Source organism: Nicotiana sylvestris, chromosome 8, assembly GCF_000393655.2.
Source record: "Nicotiana sylvestris chromosome 8, ASM39365v2, whole genome shotgun sequence".
NCBI classification, from domain to species: Eukaryota; Viridiplantae; Streptophyta; class Magnoliopsida; order Solanales; family Solanaceae; genus Nicotiana; species Nicotiana sylvestris.
In genome coordinates this window covers 169,484,337-169,499,204 of record NC_091064.1, presented here as the reverse complement: position 1 = coordinate 169,499,204, position 14,868 = coordinate 169,484,337, and the positions used below count along the sequence as shown (strand labels likewise).

Here is a 14,868-nt window from a genome sequence, read left to right as displayed (position 1 = left end):
TTAGGTTCATAATTTTACTTAAACATTAGGTCAAATGTTTCTAATCTTTTCTCATAATTTACAAGGAATTACGGGGTTATATACTAACCAAATTAAAGATATATGAGTCTAGTTTCCAACGCATTAAACCTTTCATCGATACGATCTCGGAGTAGAGAGATATTCACGTTTTCGCGAGACTGCGCCAAACACCTCTCTATGGGGCCCACTAAGGCGGTTTAAGATATTTGGACCTATATAGGATGCCTCCAACCCGTTTTAAGTCATTTCTTCTCACTATTTTCAGACCTTAGAACCCTAGTAACATCCTCTCAAGGTTCTCTCAAGATTCAAGACCCAAAAAAAGGGCAAACAACACAAATCAAGTGTCGGGAATTCCGTGGCGCTAGTAAGTCTCTTGTTCTTCTTGTTGTTGCTCATTTTTGTGTCGTTCCAGCTCGTGTGGGAGGTTGTTTTAAAGGGTTTATGTTCTGTAAATACTCCCTAATGTTCTTAATATCAATCCTAGGTGATTTCAAGCCTTCTAAAGTGATTCTAGTGCCGAAAAACACTAATTGATCGCTAGTTTCATTTTTTTGTTGTTGTGGCAGCATTGGAGGGATATTTCTTGGAAATTTAAGGTCAAATTGGAGTTGTTCTTTCTGTATAAAGGTAAGGAACCTCTTACTCTATATGTATTTAAGATTATCCAAGTTGCGGCTAAGCCATTGAAGCTAGAACTTGTGAGATATATATCGAAAGGCTTGGTAGTAATGTTATTGTTTTGTGGACTGTTTTGCGTTATTGTTGGGCTGCGTATTTTACTACTATCTTGTAGAGTTTTGGAGGAGGAAGGGTGTGGAGAAACACCATATATATGTAGGGTTATGGGCTGATAGTTATTCATAATATTTCCAGGTTGTTTGACACGACTACGGTGGTCGTCGTATGTATGGAGTGATTAGGCTGTGTGTGGACTATTTTGGGAGGCTCAATATGTTTATTATTGATGTTGTTTGGGATGTTTGGTGACTGTTTTGAATGGTGTGAGGTCATATATATAGGGGAGGTGCTGTCCGTTTCATCGTAAAATAGGTTGTGGTCGATACATAATAGTTATGACGCTTAAATGATAACGATAGTATCGTTTCTCTTATTGTAGACTAAGGAGTTTTGACAATTGCATAGCTTGAAATTGGGGCAGTATATACAAGGTATGTGAGGCTATCCCTTTCCTTCTTTTGCACGACTCCGATTGTACATAATGTAATGAACGAGCTTCCAAGATACTCTACTCTTAGAAGCTAGCAGTACTTACATTGTTTTCCCTCTTATGGAACGATTGATGTTAATGTTGCTTCTCTTATTCTTATGTTATCAATGTTGTTGGTACTTCCTGATTCTTATAAGGTTCATAGTGAAGAGTTAGTCCTAATAACGTGTACAGAGGATACCGACCTTACGTCACTCCGAAAGGTTTAGAATGTGATTCCATGAGTCGAGCATGCATTATATATATGTATCTATTTTACTCTACCGAGCCACGCTATAGTTGGCCGGGTACGGCACCTATTGTGCAACCACTGATCAGTTGGGTTTTACCGAGCTCCACGTGGCCGGGTACGATTCTACCGAGCCTTATGATGGCCGGGTACGTTTTTTTTACCGAGCCTATTATGGCCGGGTACGATATGATGATGATGATGCCCACAGAGGCGAATGCTTTAAAGGTTTATGTATTTATACATATGTATCATGCATTTCATGTAAGTAGCCCTCAGAGGTACTAAGATGTTACAGGTTGTATATTCTCTATCCTTGCTTACATTACTGATCGTATTTATGGTTCCTTGCCTTACATACTCAGTACTTTATTCGTACTGACGTCCTTTTATTTGTGGACGCTGCATGTCGTGCTGCAGGTCCTGATAGACAGGCAGGTGCAGCTCCCCCACCACAGTAGACTGTCCAGTTCAGCGGTGATTGGCGAGATCCCTTCTCCGGACTTGCCTTGGTCTTGGTATGCAATTTTTGTTATAGACATTATGGGTATGTCGGGGCCCTGTTCCGGCTATGTTGCAACACTTATGTTCTTTTAGAGGCTCATAGACAGGTGTCGGCTCATGTATAGTTTGGTATGCCTTGTCGGCTAGTTTTTGTTGTATAGTCTTTCATAGTAGCGTGGTAGCTCATACCTTATATGTAGTTTCTTGATTGTCTGGTCATCCCCTGCTATGTATGTTCATGCCGTCATATTTTATTGTTGGTTGTCCATGATCTAGGTCTACCATTTATATTGATCTCGTCAGCCCTAAAAGATAATAATGAAGGTTAGATGAAATGTACGTTGGTGCTCGGCAAGTGTGGTCGGGTGCTAGTCATGGCCCTTCAGTTTGGGTCGTGACAAAATGGAACTAATAGATGTCTCGAAATACGGAAATAAAGGCTAGTGCTCATAATGACCTATCGAATCGTCACAAATCCCTAATTTTCCTCTATGATTCTCATAAATTTGATGTTAAAAATCTAAGATATAATCATGGAATATAGTTGAAAATTGATTAGAATCACTTACCCAATGTTAGTAAATTAAAATTCCCTCTCCAAATTGCCTCCGACCGAGTTTAGAATTCTAAAATGAGAGAAAATAATATTATAATACCGACTCCCAGCCCTTTTTAATCAGCTGCAGATATCGCAAATGCGACCTTAAGTTCGCATTTCCGAACCTTCGCAATTGCGGAACATGGATCGCAATTGTGAACCCTAACAGCCTCTTCAGAAGTCGCATTGCGAAGCTGATTTTCTTCGCAAATGCAACCCAACCTAGGCTTACACTATCTTCACAAATACGAAGGGGAATGTCACATTTGCGACATCTGGACACCCTTGCCCACTCTGCAAATGCGAGGCTGGTGCTCGCAATTACGACATTAGAGCACCAGCAAATCATGCTTCAGTCCAAATGATTTTGAAATGCGTCTGAAACTCATCCGAGCCCTGAGGCTCCAAAACAAACATCCACACAAGTGTAAAAATATCATACGAACTCGTTCACACAATCAAAACACACAAATAACATCTAGAACTACGAATCGGACATTAAAATGTATGAATTCCGAGGAAAAGTTCAAGAACCTCTAGAATTACAACTAAGCATCTAAATCCTATCAAACCAACTCTTATTGACACCAATTTTTGCAAATAAGTTCTAAATAGCATAACAGACCTATTTCAAGTCCAAAACTAAATTTCAGGATCGATAGCCAAAAGTCAATCTACGGTCAAATTTGGAAAATCTTCTAAACCTCAAATTGCCAACTTTCGGGAAAACAACACAAATCAACCTACGGACCCCGAATTCGATTCCGGCCATACGCTCAAGTCCAAAATTACGATACCAACCTATCGGAGCCATCAAATTACCATTCCGGGGTTATTTTCGTAAAAGTCAAAGTTCGGTCAACACTTATATTTTAGGGTTCTAAGCCAAGAACCAAAGGGCCTAAATCAATCCAAAATCTTCCCGAAACAAAATTAATCAACCCCGCAAGTCATAAAACCACTAATGCACATGTGTGAAGCATAAAAAGGGGAAACGAAATACAAATACACAAAACGACCGTGGAATTAACCCGATTCACACCGGTATGAGTGATTTTTCATTACAAAAAATAGTTTAACCACTTCTGTGCAATAAAAATGAAAGTTAAGTAACATCCATGAAACTAACCCGGTTCACACAGGTATGAGTGATTTTCTTAATTATTTTTTTGAAAAAGGCGAGTTATTTATCTCGTAATTCTTAACCATATAAAAGCTTTTACAAAAAATTTGAATTTTTATTGACATTCTTTATAACATTTTAACTATGCTACTCGTGCATTTTAGGAAATAATAAAATCAACAATAATTACGTTTTAGTCCTAAACAAGCGGTGGGAGATCTACTCTATGGATTGTGGGTGCTTGAGCACCCGTTAATTTTAGAGTGAAATACTATTATTGTATAAAAATTAGTAAAGTCACATGAATACATTAACTGAGCATCCAATCTCAATAATAATTTTCAGATTAAATTAGTTGAGCATTCATGATTAGTTATATGAATTGTCATTTCATATAGGAGGAGAGTAATTTCTTTTCGTAAAAATTCTCGGGATCAAAATCCAAACATCACCATTTTACAATAATCCATCATGAAACCAAATAGGGACCATTTAATACTCTCCCAGTTATAGTAATTGCACCCGTGGGATTGTCCACTTGTGTTGCTTATTTAAATCCGGTAAAAACGAGTGTCGACCGTACAAAGGCCAAAAGGGTAGGTAGATAGGGATGGTAATTGCACCAATAAATTCGTCAAAGATCTCCCTGCCAGATCTTCTCTGCTAAAAACTCCAATTTAGCTTGCATCATCATCATTTCATTTTTGCCCCAAAAGTAAAACTACTGTTCCTTTACTAAAGTACACAGCTTGTGCAACAGTAGTACACCCCTACTCCTTTACTGTTTCCTGTTTTTGTATCTTTCCCTTCATTATTATTTGCCTTAACCATTTACTTGTTTCATTCAGGTCAAGAAAGTATGTTTTTCTCTTGCTTTCTTTACTCTCTTTTCTCATCAACCTTTTTTATTTTTAAATTTTACTGCCCTCAAGTTATAGCTAAAAAGCAGTGGCCTTTTTACGTGTGTTTGAAAATATTTCCTTGCCAAGAAAATACACTGCATGCCTTGTACAGGAGTTTGAACAGAAGGGAATCCAGATATGTTGGTTCTGATTATTATTGCAGTATATGGAAGATAAAGAGAGGAAAAGAAGGGGGGGGGGGAGGGGCAAGTGTTGAGGGGCCTGTGAAAGGAATAGGGCCTCTTATTTTCAAAAGGCTGCAACAGAAATGAGTGGAACTGCACTGCTACTACCTCAACTAGTAGGAGTGTTGTAGTAAGTAACCCTTTCCTATCAGAGCAGATATTTATTCTCAAGGGTCCTTTAGTTCTATTGCTAATTATGCAAACAATTATAATATTTTTTTAAGAAAATAAATTATTATAGGGTGAAGAAGGGGAAATGAAGCTGGGAATAGGAGGTGAAAAATCGTACTCTCACCAACAAGATGAAAGTTGAGGTAGTCAATAATATTTGCAGTAAGTTATGTGAGAATTAGTATATTCGCATTACGAAGATTAAACTATTAAGGATAAGAGCTTTTTAAAAAAAAAAGTATTTCATGTATAACAATCACCTAATTATTATTACAGCATAACAATTCCTTCATTATTAATCTTTGCATAAATAATATCTCCGTGTACAGTGGCGGAGGCAGGATCTCCACGAAGGGGGTTAAAAAAAAAATTATATCTAGTGGGAATTGAACTCATGACCTTATGTAGATTTTGAACCCCTTGACCACTAAACTACACTTTTGGATTGTGGTAAGGGGGTTCAAAACTTAATATATAGAGGTAAAAAACAGATTTTGCCTTATATATACAGTGTATTTTTTCGGCGAAGGGGGTTCGGGTGAACCCCCTTGCGCCCCCCTAAATCCGCCCCTGTCCGTGTAACTAGTATGTGAATCAAACCCCAAAAAGTAATTTGTCTTTAAATAATTTAATTTAATTATTATTAATATATATATTTTATCACATACTGTCAAGTATAAAATAATATATAAATTCTGCATAAGTTAATATGACTATTATTTAATACCGTCGATAAAAGAACACATGAAATAATGTAGTAGAAATATTCTTTCAGTTAACCAAACTTCACGTAAGTTATGTATGGATTATTTTTCTCAATCCCCCTAACCAAACATAGTATTATCATGCAAAATTTTATGTTGGGACTAATCCTTTCAATCAAATGATCCCTAGGATTCAAGACTTCAAGTACTATAGTGATCCTTTGAAACATAAGTTTAAAAAATGATATTTATATTTATTTTTAATACTTTTACACATATTAATGAGCTAAATTAAAAAAAAAAAAAAATTGGGGGTTGAATTGAACCATCTATTAAACTGTAGATCCGCCACTGCTTGCCTTTTCACACACTCACTAGTCAGTCCTTGTTTATTGATATTCTATTCTAAGTTTTGCATATATACAAGTAAGTGTGCATGAAAATATGAATGATTTTCCTTTGTTTTACTCATGTGTGGCTCTTCTCTCCCTATCTTTTCATAATGGGTCCATAAATCCATACTCATAATTCATCTCGCTGCCTTCTGCAAAACAAAGAAGCCCATTTTTTGGCTTTTAATACTTCTCTCACTCTCTTACACGTACACACACAAACTCTCTCTTTCTCTTTGATTGTTAATGAATGTCCATTGGGTTCAAACCTGTGGATAATAACCCAAAAGAGGCTCTTTTTATAATGGAAAAACAGTTTTATTTTGTGTGTTAAGATCATGATTCTTCATGGGGTCTGAGGGATTCTGAATTTTCTGAGTTTTCTTGGGTGTTGGGTTCTGAGTAAAAATCTTGCTTTTCTTCCTCATGCAAGCAAAACATCTTTACTTTTTGCATTGTCTTTTTACTCTTTTTTTTTTCTTTGTTGTTTTTGAGGGGTGGTTGTGGGGTTGATATAGTACACTACTAGTCCTACCTTACGTTTTTTTTTCATTTTTACATTGTTCTTTATCTTTAAAGGAAAAAAGAGGTCCTCTTTTAGGACTGTTTGCTGGCCTTTGATTAACATTGTTTGGGGAGAAAGGGGAAAAACCAATGATTTGTTTTGAGTTTTTCTCCACATTTGGTATTTTCTGAGAGAACTTAAATAGTTGGAACATATAAAGGATCCATCTTTTTGTATGAGACAGACAATCTTGAAATGCCATTATTAATTTAATTGGAAATTCCAAAAGAAAATTTGCATAGAGGAAGCTCCAATTGTGGAAGTTTGGCACAAGTTCAGAGTTGGTTATCTTCTTTCTCCACTGTTTCTCAGAATTGCTTCTACTGGTAATGCTGCATTCCTATATTTTTGTTCAACCATATATTATTTGTAGTTTTGATGGTTAAGCTTAATTGTGAGGTGATGAAACATTTTTTTCCCTTTTCATTTCATGTTCATGGCTTTTCTATCATAGAGTTCCATGCTATCTGTTTTTCTTTCTTTCGGCTTCATTCTTTGCTACTTTTTTTATGTACATTTCACCAATATACTGAGGTAAGGTTAAATGTTAACCCAGTTCACAAGGTATACCGCGTTCACAAAGGGACTTTGATGTAGACAGTCTACCCTGATACAAGCATTAGTGGCTGGCTCTAACCTGTGGCCTATAGATTACATGAGACAACTGTACGATTGCTCCAAGGCTCCCCTTCTACCGATATAGTGAGGTAGAGGAGTGTGTGTTTTCCTTTCAGCAGCGTTTCAAGGAAACTTAATCATACTGATAAGGAAATCTTCCCCTCCCGTTTCTAGATTTGACAAAAATTTAGAAGACAGTTCTTACAAGTTGGGTTCGGCTATAAGAATTCTCAAGTTGCTCCATTTAGACTCACGTCATGCCACTTTTAGAAGACAAGTCTTAAATATGTTGAATTTAACTGGCGTCTTATTCTAATTTTTTTACCACTAAGGCTGTGGTAGAATGATTGAGATCTCCTTAATTTTAACCAGAGGTTTTAGGTTCAAGTCCCGGAAATGAAGAACCTTTTGTTAGGGGTGCTTTATCCCCTTAATGGCCTTATTCGGTGTGAATCTAGATTAATGGGGTTAGTAGGTTTTGGATACCGGATGGTTAAACAAAAGAATTATGTATTATTCTTCTTTTGACGTAAATCATAATTGTGAAATTTGGGGTGCCATATTTCTATGAATCTCGTTGCTTGCTGCATGGGCAGAACTAGGTAGATCGAGTGAAGGGGATTGAACACCCTTCGATGGAAAATTACACAATGTAAATAGAGTAAAAATGATCTTATTTTTATTTTTATTTTTATTTGAGATGTCGAATCCCCTTGACATGGGAAAAAAATCTAAGGATAGTAGTAAAGGGGGTTCAAATCCCAACTGTGACATCTTAGAATTTTTTTGAATCCCCTTGTATAAATTTCTGGTTCCGCCACTGGCTTGCTGTGAAAATACTTCGTGCTCTCAAAAGTAGATTGCTTTTGTTTCATTTTCTTCTCTTGCTCTAGAACAGCTTAAGTACTGATACAGTTATATTCTTATAACATAGGTATAGATCAAATGCCTTCTACCCCTAACTTACCACCCTGGAGGCTTAAATAAAAGAAGGAAAGAGAGAACAATGTCTTGTCCATCCTAGTGTCTCTGAGTTCAAGCATTTTTATAGCCAATAGTACGAGTTGGATTTAAATGACCACATTCCCTCCTTTTATTTCGCCACAAAAATGGAAAAGGTGAATTTGGACTTTGTTGTGCTTGGTGGAAGTAAAAGCTAGGTGAAACAATTTCATATGCTATTTCAGTAAACCTTTATTATGTTAATCATAAAAAAGGTAGATGAATCATTTCCTCTACCATCCCTCGGTGCCAAGGCATGTTGTGATTTTTTGTTTTCCTAATTTATCATAATAAAATTTGTTGTTTTAGGTATACTTATGTTACTTTATTAACTCTCTAAGCGATATAATGTTGATGCTGTTCATGTAATCTAAACAGTGTTAATTGGCATTTTACTTGTTATAGGCACTTGTGTTCAGCAAAGAGTATAGAGCTGTGAACTTTTGGTGATCTATCAAAGTTAAAGTGTCAGCAGCTATTCTTGGCACGATCACTTCAGGTCGTTGTTCCATAGTAAAAGCTGAAATAATGTGGAACTCGATTTGCCACTAGAAATGGCAGAACCTCATCCTATTATAGACGAAAATTTGCTTCATACAGCCAGTATCCCCATTAGTTTCCCTGATAGGATTGGTTTGAACAATCAAAACCACATTATGGACGGACAAAACCACATCATGGATGGACATGAAATTCCAATTCCTTTTATGTTGCAAGGAGAAGCCATAAACAGTTCTCAAGCTTTTCTAAGTCTACCAAATTTTCCTCGAGCTGTTGACAACGGAGCAATTCACAATGTGCTACCAATGAGAAACAGAACAAAGGAGTTTTTGCTGAGTACTTCATATCCAATCAGTAACTCTTACACAGAGGATCAGTATATGGAGGGAATACCTATTTCTGCTTTATCTCTTGCAAATCTTTTGGCTACAAGGAACGCTATGCCCGAGAATCATGAAAATTTAGCGGCATTGGATCCCTTATCACATCCTGTGGAAGGCCATAAAACTGATGTTCTAGACTATCCTACGATGTTAAGTCATTCGTTTGGATCCTATAGAAACTATGAGTTTGATAGTGTCCCGGAAATTGCTGGGACCGTTGCAGGACGAACAGGATCCCAACCTTTCCAATTAACTCATGAGAATGTGAATTCAAACACATGGTTCTCATCAGAAACTGCTAGTATGAGTTCCGACAGTCCCTCTGGATCCTCTTCCAGATTTAGCAATGAGCTTTCTTTAAGTCTCACATCAACACAATCTGCTGTTGCTTGTGGGACTACTATCCGGGACCAATGCTCGGATATAAGCTGCTCCGGTGTCACCAACCATGCTTTCCCTCAAAGACGGTTTGATTCAGAGCTAACGTCTTGCAACAGCAGAAATCTGTCTTTAAATTTTGGCTCATATAAACCAGTCCACCTTTCGCAATTCTTAACCGGATCAAGATATCTTCGTGTGATGCAAGAAATACTTTCTGAAATGGCTCATTTATCACTTCAAAATCATAACTTGGTAGGCTACCGAGGAAATGGGACAGAATATGGTGCTAACACTTCTTTTACTTTGAGTTCTGATGATTTGCCTGATGAAGACTGTAGAATCATAGGTCAAATGGATTCCGAAGCAAAGAAAAAACATCTGGTGGCTTTGTTGCAAGTGGTAAGTTAGCACGGTTTATGACATTATTCCCTAGACTATTCGATGATTAGTTTTCTCTTGTTCATTTATCTGTGTTTACTCATCATATTGTCATATTATGTTTTATACTTATGTTAATTTAGGTTGATGATCAATACAACCAATGCTTGGATGAGATTCATATGGTTATATCCGCGTTTCATGCTGTGACCGAGTTGGATCCTAGCATACATGCTCGTTTCGCCCTTCAAACTATTTCCTCCTTGTATAAAAACCTGAGGGAGAGAATAAGTAATTACATACTCGCGATGGGAGAACATTTTAATAGAGGAGAAAGGGTAGTAGAGAAATCATTTGAAACATCGTTCATTCAAAAACAGTGGGCACTTCAGCAACTAAAAAGGAAAGATCATCAGTTATGGAGACCACAGAGAGGCTTGCCGGAAAGATCTGTCTCAGTTTTGAGAGCATGGATGTTTCAAAACTTTCTTCACCCGTAAGTTTTTCCATTTGTTTTAAAAATTTGACTTATATACACAGACACTATCAGTGTATTTTAACCTGTTGTTATAGCACGTAACCTGTCTTAGTGCTATATTAAATGTTTCCGTTTCTGCTTGTAATGTAAAAAATTGCTCTAACACTTCTCAAATGCGCGTTTCAGATATCCAAAGGATGCAGAGAAGCAATTGCTAGCAGTAAAAAGTGGATTGACAAGGAGCCAGGTAAAGTTGCATTGAACATGAGAACATAGTTTTGAATATATACAGTCAAACCTCTCTATGACAGTCACGTTTGTTCCGATATTTTTGGCTGCTATAGTGAAGTGTTGTTATTGAGGATATATATTATAACATAACATCAAAATCGGTTCCGAAAAAAACTTAGTTTTTATAGTGAATTGCTTTTATATAGAGATGTTATAGCGGTCCGGCCCTTCCCCGGACCCCGCGCATAGCGGGAGCTTAGTTTACCGGACTGCTTTTTTATGTTGTTACGGAGGTCTGACTGTATATTCCTTATTAAGATATCGATATCGAATTGTTTAGAGCAGAATCGTGATGCATTTTCTCTTGTTTAATTCATTGAAATCCTAATTTACACCAACATTTGTTTTTGATCAGGTATCTAATTGGTTTATAAATGCTCGAGTTCGTCTCTGGAAACCAATGATAGAGGAAATGTATGCTGAGATGAATAGAAGGAAAATTCGTACTGGAAATCATGAAGATGAAACCAACAATCGAAGAAATCACAAAATTATTGACAATCGTTTATTTACTATGAAGTGACATTATTATTAAATATATATAAGTTAATATATACTAGTATTAGTTTAGTAGAGCTTTATCTTCATAATCTAATAGTAGAGAAGATAATTTGCACAAAAATTGCGCAATTGTATATCTGCTGTATCTAAGACTACATTTTGTATGCTATATTAAATATGGTTTATATTTTATAGTATTCATAACTCTTCCCTACGTGTTATGGGCCCCTGAAACTAGGGGTGTCAATGGATATTTAAAAATCGATTAAACCGATCGAACCGTACCGTACCGAACTGATTTTTAGGTTTCTTTTAATAAAACCGTAGGTTTTTATATAAATCTATAACCGTACAGATAATTAGGGTAGGTTTTTTATTTTATGAAAATAAACCGAAAAATTACCGAACCGTTCCGAATAAATTTATATGTGAAAAATATATTTATATATTAAGTTTAAAAATAATAAGTTATTAAATTTTTCTTGTGTCTTAGAATTATGAAAACAACTACAAGCCAAAAAGTAATAAAATCAAAATTATAATTCCCAAACCTATTATGCTATCCCATTGAAACTAAATTATTTCCGGTATATTCACCAGCAAGACATAAGGTATTTGTAGCGATTATGAGTAGCAAACTACGATGTATTGACTATGTTTTCTTTCGTATAATTTAGATTTATCTTTTTGAATATTTAATCTTCTATAGACTTTATTCTTGAGTCTCAGTCCCAGCTTGGTTAATATCTTTCCACTCGAGTGATTTATATTTTCTTTATATTAATTTATTTAATTTCTTTTACGTTGTTGTAGAGTAGTTGATGGATCTTATTCTAGTCATCTTTCATATTTTCTTAATTCATCACCCTTTAAAATGTAAAAATATTTAGAAAGTTTTGTTAAGTCCTATAAAAGTATGTATGTTATTCCATTCTACTTCTACTAGTGACTTTACATGACATATAAAAAAAATACCGATAATTAACCGAACCGTACCGATACCGAAGAGAAACCGATATGATTGGGATGGTTTCGAAAAATCTAATTTTGGTTATATATAATAGAATAACCGAAAAATTGGTATGGTACAAAATTTACAAAATAACCGTCCGAACCGAACCATTGACACCCCTACCTGAAACCAAAACGATTTTGATGTTTTTTTGGACAAAAACCACTTTTATACTGCTTTAAAAAAAAGTTACATAAATGAGTAAAACGCAGTACTATACTGCGAACTACGTTAATGGAAATTAGTCCGTTAAAGTAAAACGCAGTACTGCGTTTTACTTTAATTTTTTTTGTTTGTAATTTGCAGTACCATACTGCGTTTTACTTTAAGGTTTTTTTTTTGTAATTCGCAGTATAATACTGCGTTTTATAAAGTTGTTCGCAGTATTATACTGCGTTTTAAGTAAAACGCAGTATAATACTGCGAACAGCTTTATAAAACGCAGCCCCTTCTTCTTCCTTGGACCACTGAACCGACGCCCCCCTCCTTTAAAAATTTCGATTCTGCTGGTCCCCCCTCCCCCACCCCGCGACAAACTTAAAAAAAAATAAAAAAATTCGGCCCCACCCGTCACCTAAAGAGCAAGGAGTGTAGGTCCCACATACAAGACAAGCTTTGGATTCCTTCTTTCGGGTGCAAAAATTCGATTTCAATCAAATTCAAAAAACTTAAATCAAGGTATTTCGATTTTGTTTATGTCGAAACTCGTATAGTACATGCATATTTGTATTGTTTAATGTGTTTCCATGTTAATTTGTGTTATGTTTGTGTTTAAATTTGTATCTTATTTATACCCGGATTGATTTATTAGCTTTGGTACAAAAAATTGTTAAAATTTGATAAATTATTTGTATTGTTAAAAAATTAATATTATTTATTTTGTTTGTTGTTCATATTTGTATTTTATGTTAGTTGTTTTTATATGTAATAGTGACCTTTTAGCGTAGTAAAATAAATAGCCTTTTAGTGTAGTAAAATATAGAGCCTTTTAGTGTTGTAAAATATAGAGCCTTTTAGCGTAAAAATGTTGAAATTAACACGCATAATAATTAAGGATAACTCGGTGCTACCGGGCCTCAAATATCGAGCCTGGAACCCATACATAATTATTCAGTCCAATTTTAAACATAATTAATTATTTAATTTATTAAGCTAACACACACAATTAATTTTGTTTAAATTATAGTAGACGACATGGACTTTCCTCCGCCTGCGCATCCCGGACCTGCCGAGGATCAGCTACTAGTGTTGCAGGGCGACATTAAGTCATGCAATGCCTTGTCAGGATATTTCTTCTGGAAATTGGCCTTCAGGTGACGCACACAGTAACGGTGGTATGCATATGGTTCCTGCCATTCAGGCAAGTGACGTACAGAACTTAAAATACCACCATGCCGATCTGATATTAGACAAATACCTGAACGCTGTTTGACAACGTGCTGCTTCAAGTGGTTCAAAAAAAGCGTCCATGTCTCTTCACTTTCGTTGGCACATATGGCAAAAGCTAGTGGAAATATTTGCCCGTTGGCATCTACTGCAACTGCAATCAAAAGCTTAATATCATACTTTCCATAGACATGAGTACCGTCTATGGAAATAACAGGACGACAATGCACAAAACCATCAATTGCTGGTTTAAATGACCAGAACACATAGTTGAAAATATATTCGGGTTTGTCCAGACTCTGCTCACGCCTCCATTCAACAATAGTCCCGGGGTTAAAGTGTTGTAATGCGGCCATGTACCTGGGCAGATTTGAAAAAGACTTATCCCAGTCGCCATAAATAAGTTCAAAGGCACGTTTGCGACCGAGATATGCCTTTCTTTTGGTTATAGTACAACCATACTCCTGGTGGACGGCTGTAATACACTCTTTAATCTTGAACCTAATGGACACTTCCAAATATGGAATCAAGACAAGAGAAATCAAGTCCACATCCAAGTTGAAGTGATTCTCATTGTATGTGTCCATTTCACATCTGTGCTCGCTAATAAATTTACCTACTTTCCACAAACCTGATTTCTTCTTGGTGGCACGTAACATCCAGTGACAACCCATAAAGTCTCTACGGCATACAACCTTGTATTTCTCCGTAGTTGACTCATTTACCATCATCTCACGGCACTCTCTTATACTGTAGATTTTTACAGCCTTAATTAAGCGAGTTTTATCAGGGAAATACATGTCTTTTGTTAGAACAGCTGGTCTAGACTCATCCCACTTCGCTGACCGAAATTCATCATCATCCCTTGTGAGGGCATCCACGTTCGGCATGCTTGGCAAATTATCAAGGTAGGGAATATTCCGCTCATGAAATGGCACGTGGGACTCGTACACTCTTGGTCTAGCGGGAGGTGGAGGAACATGCTCCCTCGTCAGCTCAGGTTCAACATTCACTTCCTCCTCCTCATCACCCTCATCATGGAAGGGTGTGTCATCCCCACACTCATCCGCATTATTGTCATAATCACTATCATCTTCCTGACTCTACGCATCTGCCAAATCACGAGTAAATACGTCGTCTATGGACAACTGTGTGAGGTTAGGAGCTTCAAGAATCTCATTTTTACTGCACAAAAATAACAAAATGATAATATACCCAACTAGATAAATACGTTAGATATAGCTATGTCACTTTACTTACAAGTCGTACTGTCTTGACGTTTCATGATGGATATTTGCTTGTTGGTGATGAC

The 14,868-nt window shown here is 36.3% G+C and overlaps 1 protein-coding gene across 1 annotated transcript; it reads left to right on the top strand.

The window, feature by feature from the left end:
- The first annotated feature begins 5,935 nt into the window (after positions 1-5,935).
- LOC104221152 (homeobox protein ATH1) lies at positions 5,936-11,366 on the top strand. Its single transcript, XM_009772149.2, has 5 exons — positions 5,936-6,951; positions 8,651-9,909; positions 10,032-10,384; positions 10,553-10,613; positions 11,013-11,366. Exons 2-5 carry the CDS (start codon positions 8,800-8,802, stop codon positions 11,178-11,180), a joined length of 1,692 nt encoding a protein of 563 aa, XP_009770451.2. The 5' UTR covers positions 5,936-6,951; positions 8,651-8,799; the 3' UTR covers positions 11,181-11,366.
- The last annotated feature ends 3,502 nt before the right edge of the window (positions 11,367-14,868 follow it).